The sequence below is a fragment of the Bufo bufo genome, chromosome 1, assembly GCF_905171765.1.
Source record: "Bufo bufo chromosome 1, aBufBuf1.1, whole genome shotgun sequence".
In the NCBI taxonomy this organism is placed as follows: Eukaryota; Metazoa; Chordata; class Amphibia; order Anura; family Bufonidae; genus Bufo; species Bufo bufo.
The window spans coordinates 649,718,714-649,731,746 of record NC_053389.1 but is presented as its reverse complement, the minus strand read 5'-3'; the positions used below and the strand labels follow the sequence as shown (position 1 = coordinate 649,731,746).

At 40.7% G+C, this 13,033-nt stretch overlaps 1 protein-coding gene across 3 annotated transcripts in view; it reads left to right on the top strand.

The window, feature by feature from the left end:
* The first annotated feature begins 1,072 nt into the window (after window positions 1-1,072).
* The window catches only part of UNC13C (unc-13 homolog C), a 793,844-nt gene continuing 781,883 nt past the window's right edge, over window positions 1,073-13,033 (top strand). For 2 of the 3 annotated variants that reach the window (XM_040413931.1, XM_040413930.1), the window contains exon 1: window positions 1,076-4,073. In XM_040413931.1, coding sequence (XP_040269865.1) covers window positions 1,076-4,073 — 2,998 coding nt within the window. Of the gene's footprint in view, window positions 4,074-13,033 lie in introns of all 3 variants that reach the window. The other variant, XM_040413932.1, reaches the window with a different exon arrangement.

Below are 13,033 nucleotides of genomic sequence, written 5' to 3'. Positions count from 1 at the left end.
CCCATAGAACTGAATGGACTGGTGGTCACTCATGTGCACCAGGGTCAGACTGGCCCACCAGAGGAACCTCAAGTGGGTCCATACTTGGACACAAAAATGGACCTCTAATAAAACTGGACTCCAAAAATCATCTTTAGCTGACTATATACAGATGTAGCCACCATTATTGTGACTGGCCTAATGCATTAACATTACAGTAATACAACAAACTGTGTTAAAGTGACCATCCTGGTGCATCTTGTGTCAAAATACATCTGTACTATATGTGCAGTCTGTTCAACTACATAGAGGCCCAGTTGGAAAAGCTGACCAACATCTAATCAAGAAAACATCAATGCTTCCTGATGTCTACTTTATTGCATTCAAAGTACAGTTAACTATTGTCATATGTTTTACTGCTACGCAACAAGGGACCCTTTGCACTCTGTGTCTGAAACAGACATCCCATTAAATCTTATTGATGACAAGTCCTGTATGTGAAATGATAGCAAAAATTATTGTAGGCATGCACATGTCATATATACATAGAGAAGAGGCTCTCAGAATGATAGGCCCAAGGAACTTCAGTCTCAAACTGATGTTCACCACTGCTCAATTCTCATAGGGAACTTTAGGACCTCTATTTTTGTGAAATGGGGAACCAATGGTACCCCCAGTGATCAAACACTTACCATCTATCCTTAGCACAGGGGATAAGTGTTGCTAGTGGGAAAACCCTTTTAAGTAAAATCAATATTGGCTAGGAATGTAGACTTCCTGTGTCAACCACTACCCATCATGTACATTTCAGTTATAAAGATGTTTGTGCTGCATGCTCTGCCCACTTTACTATATTATCCACAGCTGTGATTTGAACTGTATGAATCAGTGATGCTTAAACTGCCTTTATTGCAGAGCCTGCCAGAAGTCATGAGAAGCAGACTGTTTCTGGTCCTTCCGTAGGACATATACTGTAACACCAGTACACGTGTGTTTGCTTCTGCTACAGCTTAATGTTGTGTGGACATACAAATATTTCTCAGGAGCCAGAGATAGTTTTTTCTTTTCAAAGAAAGGTCAATATAAAGTTCCCCTGATGGTTTCTGCCCTATTGAAGAGCCTGATCTTCTCTCATATATATAAGCTTTGCAAAGGAATGTTTACAAAGAAACTGGGGAATCATACAAAAAAGAAAGAAAGTCAGAGCAAAAAGGAACAGGATATTTCTCAATTTGGCCTAGGCAAGAACCCAAATATTTCAACTATCAAAAGCACAGTCAAAAAAATTGCCAAGTGTTCTTCTTCCTGCAACTTGTCAACTGAGGAAGATACTGGTAGAAAGGAATTTTCACTTTCTCCAACATTCAGTTATAGAGTAGCAATTGCCAATGGGCTTCAAAAAAATATTATTCTAGCTGGCAATAATGATGATGCATTTCATGATATATCTTCTCTTAGTAGTTCATATTCAGAATCTTTAAGTGAAACAAGGGCTGACAGTACAACCAAGGAATACTCATCACAAACCATGCCAGTAAGGCGAAACAGAAAGAGCATGAGCAGTCTGGCTCCTTCTGATGGAAGTTCGGATGGGGAACGTACATTGCATAGCCTAAAAATGGGTGCTTTACGCAAACTTAGAAAATGGAAGAAGAGCCAAGAATGTGTTTCATCAGATTCAGAAGTAAGCACATGGAAGAAAACCTGGGGGTTGCGAAGCAAGTCTTTAGACAGAACAGTCCGTCAGCAGAAAACCAATGCACTTGAACCTGGCTTTAGCTCCACTGGTTGCATAAGTCAAACTCATGATGTCATGGAAATGATCTTTAAAGAACTCCAAGGTATAAGTCAAATTGAAACTGAACTGTCAGAATTAAGAGGTCATGTGAATTCCTTAAAGCAATCCATTGATGAAATTTCTAGCAGTGTTGAGGTTGTGCAAAGTGAAATTGAGCAGTTGCGTTCAGGTTTTGTACAATCAAGAAGAGAAACCAGAGATATCCATGACTACATTAAGCAAATAGGTCATCACAGTAGCAAGCTTAGTCTTAGGTTTTTAAATGTGCCTGAAGAAAAAAATGAAGTTTGTGAAAATGTTGTTTATAGAATTTTAATTGAAAAAATGGGATTTGCAGATGCACAAAACAGTATGAAAATTGAAATTGCTCACAGGCTAGGGCAACAAAGAGATTGTCCGAATGCAAAACCTAGACCAATTCTTGTTTATTTTGCTACACAACAAGATAGAGATTTAGTTTTAAAAAAATGTTATAAACTGAAGGGAACTGGAATTGGGATTTCTACTGACATTATTTCCCATGAATTGAAAGCGAAAAAAGAAAAGGCAATTCCTTTATCTCAAACATATGAGAGCATGGACATGAAATTTTCTGCTGTTGAGCCAAAGATTACTCATGATGAATGGGAATCCCATGAAGACAGTGATAAAGAGCTGGAACCAGACGTAAACAGAAATAGTTATGCAATGGTATCTAAGCCTGAAGGTCAGATGAAATCAAATGGGAGAAAAAGAAGCGGGCAATCATCCCATAATAAAAAACCTCACAGAACATCTGAAGACACCACTTATAAAAGTAAAGATGATTATGGAGAGCTTAATTTTCAGTCCCCTGTATCTGATAGCTTGGAAAAAAACAAAATATATTACAGTGATTCAACTCCTTTGTGGCATTCACAGACTGACTTTTCTACTCCAAAACTGAGCCGTTCAGAATCTGATTTTTCAAAATTATGTCAATCTTACTCTGAAGATTTTTCAGAAAACCAATATTTCATAAGAACCAATGGAAGTTCTCTATTGTCTTCTTCTGATCGAGAACTCTGGCAAAGAAGACAGGAAGATAATTCATCAAACTGGTGTGCAAGCTCACAGGAGCAAGCATTCAGTAATGACGTAGAGCCTTACCATGAAGAGAATGAAATAGAGAACACTGAGACTGTTGACAGTGGTGTCAGCAATGGGATACTTTGTGCTTCAGGAGACCGCAGTCACTATAGCGACTCTCAGCTTTCTTTGCATGGTGATTTGTCACCATGGAAAGAATGGCACCATTTAGAGCAAGATTCTGGGCTTGATGCATCTACACAACATGGTTTTGCCTATAATGTCAACTGCCCCGCAGATGAACACATGGAAGTTCATGCAAACAATTATGAAAAGTGCCAAAGTACAGATTTTCCATATAACACAGAAAACTACAATTACACTCTAGAGAGCAATTCTCCATCTTGCCCTGAAATCTGCACTGTGTCACAAAATCAGTGGACTAGTGAATATGAATCATACATTGAGACAAATGCCAATGAAATGTACCAGAGTCAGGGAAGATTGCCTATGATGTACCGTAGCCAGAGTGAACTACAAAGTGATGACTCAGAGGATGCTCCACCAAAATCATGGCATAGCCGACTGAGCATTGATCTTTCAGATAAAACCTTTAGCTTCCCAAAGTTTGGCTCCACACTTCAACGTGCTAGATCGGCACTGGAAGTTGTATGGAATAAAAGCACACATAGCTTAAGTGGCAATGATGAAAGCAGCTCCTCTTTCATGGGCAGATTTCGCACATTATCACAGTCTACAGCTAATGAATCCAGCACAACTCTTGATTCTGATGTATACGCAGAACCTTACTACTACAAAGCTGATGACGTCGTTGATTATGGTGAATCTACGTCTGGCAATGACAATGGAGAAGATTATGTGGAAGTGATGGAACAAGTTCTTGCCAAACTTGAAAACAGAACAAACACAAATGAAAATCTTGACCAAATGCAAGAATATCAAGAGTATGATGACAACTTATATGACCCAGAGTATGACCCAGACTTACAAATGGATCAGTACAACATTCCATACGATGACTTAGCTCCTGAGGATATAATAGAGCCTGAATGTGAAATAGTGTACGACATGACAGTCAACTCCAAGAACGATGATGAGAACAAAAATGTGCCTGAAAAAACCTTTGAGTTCCCAAAGAAAAAGCGCATTCGTCCAAGTTTTAAGGAGGCTGCCATGAAGGCATACAAGAAGGAAATGGCTGATCTTGAAGAAAGGATCCTTGCAGGAGGTACTTTCATGTTATTATTTTAATTTGTGCTATGTTATAAAAGTAGGTAATGTAGGTTTTTGACTTTTACAGTGATAGCCTTGGATATCTTAATAAAAACAGGATAATTACTTTAAAAAGAATAAATAAACTATACTGTTATTATTACACTACACAATGACTTTGCGACAATTTGCTAACATCCATTTGTCTCAAGGGCATTGTTAGGTGTGCTGCAGTAGCCAAAATGTTCATCACAAATTAGCTCTCTTGGGCTTTAGTTATAAAAAGCAGTAGATCAGATGTATATTTGTAATCCTCATATACAGATCATTAAAATCATAGCCAAAATTTACTTTCGTTATCAACACCATATAGCAGCTTGAGTACAAAAATAATAAAAAGTACAATAAGTATGACATCATCAAACAATGTATGTTTTATGTATTCTTATTTTTGTAGCATTCCTGCTGATAAGGCGTCTTTACATTCATTGTGCATGGTTATACCACAGTCTCGTTTATATAAGATATGATTTTGGCAAATATGATTGGCTAGAGCTGCAATTCTATTTCCTAACTGATGACAATTGTCACCTTGGCAGAATCTTTGCTCACTGTATAATTAACACATTTTGTGCTTACTATTTATTAACTTTTGCCGTAACCAAAAACTACAAAGACAACACATAAAAAGCAAGCCTTATATTATCTGACCAATTGTGTAATATGGATCCGTTTGCTGATCTAGCATCATCTCATCTCAGGGGAGCACTCAGATGCCATGGTCGCAATTGACCACCTCATCTGAGGGGTTAAAAGTCTGTGACTGGAGTTGCCTTCGATCATTGACAATGCCACCGGGTGTCAGCTGTTCAAAAACGCAGTTACCCATTTGCTATGGCGCCCGCTCAGCTCCTGAGCAGGTACCGTCTTTAAAGACCTAACATCCACCATACATTTATAGAGCATGTTGGGAAAGGTTAGTGATGCGACACATGTTCGTTTTCTCTTCTCACCATTCCTTCAGGATAACATTATTCAGGATAAAGTAGGCACTACCTTCATGTTAAGTGTTCTAATAGTCTGATGGAAAACATCAGTGCCATATAGCATATGACTTGTAATATCAGAGTTTTGTTGGTTTGTACGTTTGAGTGAAAGTTAAAGAGGACCTTTCACCTGTATAAACTATGTGAACCGAGTATGCTGCCATATAGAGCGGCGCCCGGGGATCTCACTGCACTTACTATTATCCCCGGGCGCCGCTCCGTTCTCCCGTTATAGGGTCCGGTACCTTTGCTTTTTAAGTTATAGTAGGCGGGTCTTCCCTTGTCCTGTGGGCGTCTCCTTCTCCTAGGCGGCAGCGCTGGTAAATCGCAGCGCACAGCTCACAGCTCACAGCCTGGGAGAAAAAAACCTCCCAGGCTGTGAGCTGTGCGCTGCGATTGGCCAGCGCTACAGCCTAGGAGAAGGAGACGCCCACAGGACAAGGGAAGACCCGCCTACTATAACTTAAGGAGCAAAGGTACCGGAGGGCATAACAGGAGAACGGAGCGGCGCCCAGGGGTAATAGTAAGTGCAGTGAGATCCCCGGGCGCCGCTCTATATGGCAGCATACTCGGTTCACATAGTTTATACAGGTGAAAGGTCCTCTTTAAGGTGCATTTATTTGACTTCAGACTTCCAAACTATTTTCGAAATCTGTGCTTGCTTCATAAATATTTACATCCACAGCCTAAAATCTTGTCCTGATTGTCTCCACTTAGCAACGGTATATGACTTGTTTTAAAGGACCAATCCCCTCTCCTGACGTGTTTTCTGGAGAATCTTCTGTTAGAGTTGTGTTGTTTCATTCCTCTATTATTGCTCTTAGGAACGTATAAATAATGTAAATGTATAATTAATAACCGGCTGTTACCATGTAGTAATGTAATGACTCAAAAGATATAAGAACTGAGCTCTGATTGGCTGCTATGGGGAACTAAGACAGTTTTATTGCCGTTTTAGGCAGTTTTGATAAATGAGGGTCTGTGTTGTTTCAGGCGTCACTATATTCATGGGGGAGCAGTCTCTGAAGCTTTCAGCAGGAGGGGCTGCTGTGAATCTGTATTCTTTGGGGCATTTTGAATTATTTTCTGTGTATCTGTAGTCTTAGGGCTCATGCACACGACTGTGTTTTTTTGCAGTCTGCAAAAAACGGATCATCAAAAAATACGGATGGCGTATTTTGTCTCTAATGCAGACAATAATAGGACATGTTTTTATTGTTTTGCGGAATGGACATACGGAGAAACGGAAATGGAATGCACACGGATTAACTTCCGTTTTTTTGTATGAGCTACATCATGACTTTCCCATTTTAAACAATTTGAAGTGGACTGAGAGTGGAAATGCTCCAAAATCTACATGTAAAATCCAACATGTCAGCATGGCCTAAGTGGGCTTTTGGTGGTGTCATAGTCTCTTTAAGAATATCAGAGCATTCCCTAGAACAGACCATGCAGCCATGTCTACTGGGCATGATCAGGAAAGGTTTTCAGCCTTTGGATTGAAAGAAGAATGCTTCAGTTCACTGACAGCAAGCAGGAAATCTTGAAAATATAGAGTGATGGATTGGAACACAAAGAATACTAGTAAAACTGTATAACATTTAGGGGGAGATTCATCAAACTGGTGTAAAGTAGAACTGGCTTAGTTTTCGATAGCAACTAGAGATGAGCGAATTTTTCAAAAGTTTGATTCAGCTGATTTGCCGAATTTTGGCAAAAAATTTGCTTTGTGACGAATTACTTCATCACGAAGTGCATTTAGTGGGTGCAATGACAGGGAGCTGCGATAGCGCCGCCCCCCGTCATTGTACCCCTCAGATGCCTCGTTCACACATGATCGCGACATCTGTGTGTAATTTTACACAGTTTTTAACATAAAAAAAAAAAATTATATCACATTTACCACCTCCATTTGCTCGCAACTGGCCGGCCGCCGTCATCTTGCTTGAAGATCTGGTTGCGAAATCTCGCGCGGCACGAGATTACGTCATCACGCCGGCCGACGTGGTGACATCATATGTCACCACGCACGGGATTTCGGCCGAGAACGTCAATCAAGATGGCGGCTGGCGGCCCGTAGTGAGCAAATGGAGGAGGTAAGTATGATTTTTTTTGTTTTTTACACTATTTCAGGTTAAATCGATTTGCTTACACAAAGCACGAGGAAATTCAGCTTCGAATTTATCATGAAATTCGGATCGAATTCCACTTTGTGGGATTCGATTAGCTCATCTCTAACAGCAACCAATCAGATTCCACCTTTTGTTTTTCACAGCTCCTTTGGAAAATGAAACGTGGAATCTGATTGGTTGCTATGGGCGACTAAGCCAGTTTTACTTTCACCTGTTTGAGAAGTCTCCCCAGTAGTTTACATATATGCTGCAAGCCTCTGCGTTGCATCAGGGAAAGTGAAGCATTATTTTCAACAATTGAGATGATCGGGTATCTATTGGCTTTAGCAGACATCTCTGCCCCTCCGGAACCAAGGGCATGCTGAACCCACAGTTAAGCCCAGCATATTAAAAGGGTTGGTAGCAGATACACAACCTGTGTAAACCAATCTATTCTGTTTCTCTTCTGCAGTTATGAATCTATTTATACACTCATTTACCACATTGCTTTCACTGCTGGAAATATGAGAGCAATATGATCATGCAATGTATGACAATAGCATAAAATCATTACTACTGAATCACTTTGGGATCAAAAAACCCTCAAGGTTTAAAATGTCAATATTCATAAAAAATAAATTTAAAAAATCAACGCTGATCGCGGCATCTGAGAGTCAAATTGAGGCCTTTCATGGGTTAAAAAAAAGTTCATACGTACCTCATCCATTTGATAGCAGCGAGGCCATCGCGGCCATCTTGATTGAAGAAAATGTGCCAAATCGCTCTCGCACTGATATGACATCACCACGTTATCGCGCTGGGTGGACGCAGTGAGGTCATCAGTTGACCTGATGACCTCACTGTGATGACATGGTGACGTCACACCTCAGCACGCGAGAGATCAATCAAGATGGCCGTGACAGCTTCCCTACGATCAAATAGATGAGGTAAGTATGTTTTTTTACCGCCATTTCAGGAAAAATTTATTTATTACCATGAAGCATGAGGAAATTTGCCTTTGTGACAAATTGAATATTTCCTGAAATTCGGATTGAAGTCCACTCTGGATACTTCGATTCACTCAACGCTAACTGTAAGGAAAATCTTGGACAGATTTGGTCAGATTTAATGTTTATTTCTAGTGATTAAAGGGGTTATCCCATGATTAATATAAAAATAAAAATCCAATATCATATACCGTATTACATGACAATCTCTTTCTAACAAGAACCAGCTCTGTACTGCACATGGATCCAGCGATCTCCCCATTCATTGCTGCAATTGCACTGCTAGATTTATTTCAAGTGCAAGCTTAGGGGGTGTGCACTTTCTCAGGGGGAATGTCCTTTCTGCTGCAGCTGGTGGCAGTTGAAGGATGGAACTGATCATGTGCTTCCATCTTAGTGAGCACAAGAGAGAAATTTGAAAAAGAGCAAACAGCAGGTGGCGCTATACAGATAAATTTATTGAATATCTCAGCAGCTATACTAAATTTGTAGTTACATGCCGTTACAAAAGTATTCTGATCCAGATGCTGCTTTGAAAAATGTAGAATTTTTATGTGGGACAACCCCTTTAAAGGGTCCCTACACACAAATTGTGTGCATTAAAAAATCCATAAAAACTTCTTACATGTTTTCCATAGAGCTAGTGTTTTTATAGTGTCTGTAATAGCATTTTTTTCAACACTAATTCATGGATGGTTCTTTTTTTTGTATGTTTATTCCCCTGTAGAAAATAAGATGGAAAAATGGCCGAAAAAATGCCATTACTTCAACATGCTGCATTTTGAAATGTCAAGGACAAAAATTGCTGTCAATAATATAAAAAGAAACCCCACTAGGCAAAAAATGCTTGTCTATTTCCCATAGAGTTTTAACTGACATCTGAAGCTGGCATTTTGGTCGTATCCGTGATTGACAGCTATTTCTATATACACAGTCATACAGGAAAGGTTGTCAATCACCGATAGGACCGTCTCCTTGACTTCAAAGCCTTGAATGAGCAGAGATATAAATAGGTAAATTACAAGCTATACTGAATAGTTTCCCATAAGACTATACATCAATCTGCTCAGCTCCTCCTGGTCTATAACATGCTGCCTTCAATGTGACAGGTTCCCTTTAAATAGATGGCACTGCCTCAGTTGTAATGGCTTATGCAATGAAATGAACTTGATATTCTTGCTTCATGGTAAATTGTGAAAATAAATACAAGAACAATGGGGGAAATGCTTTTATTTCATTCGTTTTCTGCAGGCTCCATCTATAATTCTCACTTGTTCCTAAGCATAGATTTAAGTATAGTTGAGGCTACTTTCACACTTGCGTTCAGAGCGGATCCGTCTGGTGTCTGCACAGACGGATCCACTCCTATAATGCAGACGTTTGGATCCGTTCAGAACGGATCCGTCTGCATTATAGTGTAGAAAAAATTCTAAGTGTGAAAGTTGTTAAGACGGATCCGTTTTGACTTTACATTGAAAGTCAATGGGGGACGGATCCGTTTGAAAATTGAGCCATATGGTGTCAACTTCAAATGGATCCGTCCCCATTGACTTACATTGTAAGTCTGGACGGATCCGTTTGCCTCCGCACGGCCAGGCGGACACCCGAACGCTGCAAGCAGCGTTCAGGTGTCCGCCTGCTGAGCGGAGGCTGAACGCTGCCAGACTGATGCATTCTGAGCGGATCCGCCTCCACTGAGAATGCATTAGGGCTGGACGGATACGTTCGGGGCCGCTTGTGAGACCCTTCAAACGGAGCTCACAAGCGGAACCCCGACGCTAGTGTGAAAGTAGCCTTAACTTCAGAGGACACATCATTCTGCTTCCTAACTCTCACTCAGAATCACCATATAGGACATTATAGAGGGGAATATAGATGGGAATAAAGTACTTGGAGTAGGATATAACACTATCTATTAGGGTGGATTTAGACGAACCAATAATCATCCAGATTATCGGGAATGAAACGCTCCTTTCCGATAATCTGGCCATCTAAGGGTACTTTCACATTTGCGGCAGAGGATTCCGGCAGGCAGTTCCTTCGCCTAAACTGCCTGCCGGTTCCGTCAAGATGTATAGAAACTGATGGCATTTGTCAGACGGATCAGGATCCTGATCCGTATGACAAATGCATTGAAATGCTGGATCCGTCTCTCCGGTGTCATCCGGAAAAATGGATCTGGCATTTATTTTTTATCAGGGGCCTTGTTACTACATAGGGTAACATTCTTAGCATCCAAAGGTATATTCATTTGGAAAGCTAAACTTGTTTTTTAGATTATATCAAATCGATACCGTTAAATCTTGTGACCAGGTCTTATGAATATGAATATGCACAACATTTTTATTTTTCTAAACCGCCTGCATTAAAAGGTTTCCACCATTTGACTTCTGCAGAAAGCATTCAAGTTCCGTACCTGCTCATGGTGCTGAATCTTACATAAAACCATCAGAACAGTCCTCCTGATTCTGACATCTCTTTGTGCTTTTCCCCTCCCTTAGTTTAGCTGTGTGTGGAAAGGGGAGAAAGCTGTAAAATGGGAGCTGAGCTCATGGACTGGCTATAGACCCTACATGGGGACACCTGAGCCTTCTTGACGCTGCCGGATACGTAACAATCTGACACTCTCAGCAATAATTAACGGTAGGAGCGTCAAGTACTTATGTACCCGGTCGAGTACTACAGTTGCCTTCTTCAATTCAACTGTGTTACCATTATCAAGAGGGTGATACGCTTAAATACTGTGGAGGCACAGGAGCCCGTGGCTTTCTGCCACACTGTTCACTCCCATAGGAAAGAGGACACTAGGCATAAAGCCTATTCAGATGACACAGGGATGCAGATATCTGAGACCTCAGGCTGAAAGAGGCTGGTGATCTGCACTGCAGATACTGCAGTATGGTTGATCCCCCTACTTGTGTTTGTCCTGCCTACTTCCATTGCCACACTTTCTATAAATTTGCCATTTTTAGTTTTTTTTTTTTTTTTCAGGGCCACTTTAAGTTTCCAGTCCACCTGGACTATTTTGTAGCTCTTCCCCACAGTGTTTATCAAGTCCTATCAAGAGAACAATTGTCGGTCAGGGGAAGAACATTCCTGCGAACGTTCGCTCCCGATAATCTGCTTGCTTAAAGATGCAGCTGAACTTCCAATGAACAAGCTAAACGCTCATTCATTGGGTGAAACTGTCATTCGTGAAGGCAAGTAAATAATCGTTTCTGGGTAGCAGATCTTACTGTCTAAACAGTAACAATGCTGACCAGAAACAATGAATCTGTATAAGGACGTCCTCATACTGTGGAGGAGATTGCTGCGTGTAAATACAGTGATTCACCCTCACTGAACAAGCAATGCTTGCTTCCCGATATTTGGCTGCTCCTCACCCCATGTAAACTCACCATTACACCTTATATTATAATGAGACTACCCTGAATATAATCTCTTCCATCCACAACAGTGTCATAAACTGAGATCTCTCTTCGGTCCCTTTCAGGACTTTTAACTCTTTATTATCTCTGCTAGAGAAGAACAATGTGTTGCATTTCTAATATTGCACTCCAGCCGAAATCCAGCTATTGCGCTCAGTATGAAAGGAGAGGAAGAAGAGTTTGATTGAAGGCTAAGGAATATGAGGAATGGGAAGTCACTAAAAATCACATTTTTAGTTTTATTGTTTGTTATCTTCTTCTTAAATAGAAATCAAATTTATTATCACTGCCTGACAAACAAGGTGAGGGATGTGATTTACATCCCATAATACATTGCCACAAGCACCTTGTAATGTTATTCATCTTTTAATGCCTGTCAAGTTATTGCTCCATTGACAATAAGATATTCTGCTCAAGTAGGCGTGGGTGGATACATACTTTTGGTAGATAACACAAAGTATGAAATTCCATCATGAAGTGTGATAATCTGGTAAAGTGATTTATCTGAATTGCATTGTTCTGAACGTTTTACCCATGTGTTAATTGAGAGGAGCTTTAATTGAATAGATGGCATTTTTATATAGCCCTGAAATAATCAAATTCCGATTTTTACGTACATGATCGAGTCACATTATTATGACCCCTTACTACTTTCAACGTTGGCAGCATGTAACTCATGAATGAAGTCACGTGCCATGAGCCGGCTTGGTGGGTATATAAGGTGTGTGATAGGCTGTCTGCACACATATCGCTTGTTGCTGGATAAAAGGGCTGATTTATCAATTACAAAAAGGGATGATTATTGGTTTTCTGGCCAAGTGTGGTAGTATTTCTGAAACTGCTTAGTATGTAAACTGTTCTCGTACTGCTGTCGGTAAAGTGTATTGTAAGTGGACAAATGCGCCATTGCGAATAAGTGACATGGAAACTGTGGATCACCACGTGCCATTGATGTGAAAGGTGAATGTAAGCTACAAAGGTGCGTGAGGGCCGATTGAACACAGCTACAGTGGAGAAGCTCACCGCTAAAATGAACCAAAGTGTTACCAGATGTTTCTAAAACAACAGCTCAGCGAACCCTACTGTGTAAGGGGCTCCAAAGCAGACAGATGGTCACTGCACCTCTGCTAACAAAGTAGCATCGACAGAAAAAGCTTTCATTTTTGCAGCAGTATCGGAATTGGACTCATTGGCAGAGGGTTGCCTTCTCTCATGGTACAAGGAGTTTATGCAATTGTGGCACTGCAAGGGTTAACATACATGCAGGCCAGGGAACACAATGCGGGCCAGGGGTAGGAGTGGTCCTGCAAGGGTTAATGCAGGGTTGGCTGGGACTGCAGGGGTTAAGGACCTGAGTGCAATAGGGAATGGGGTGCAGGGCTGA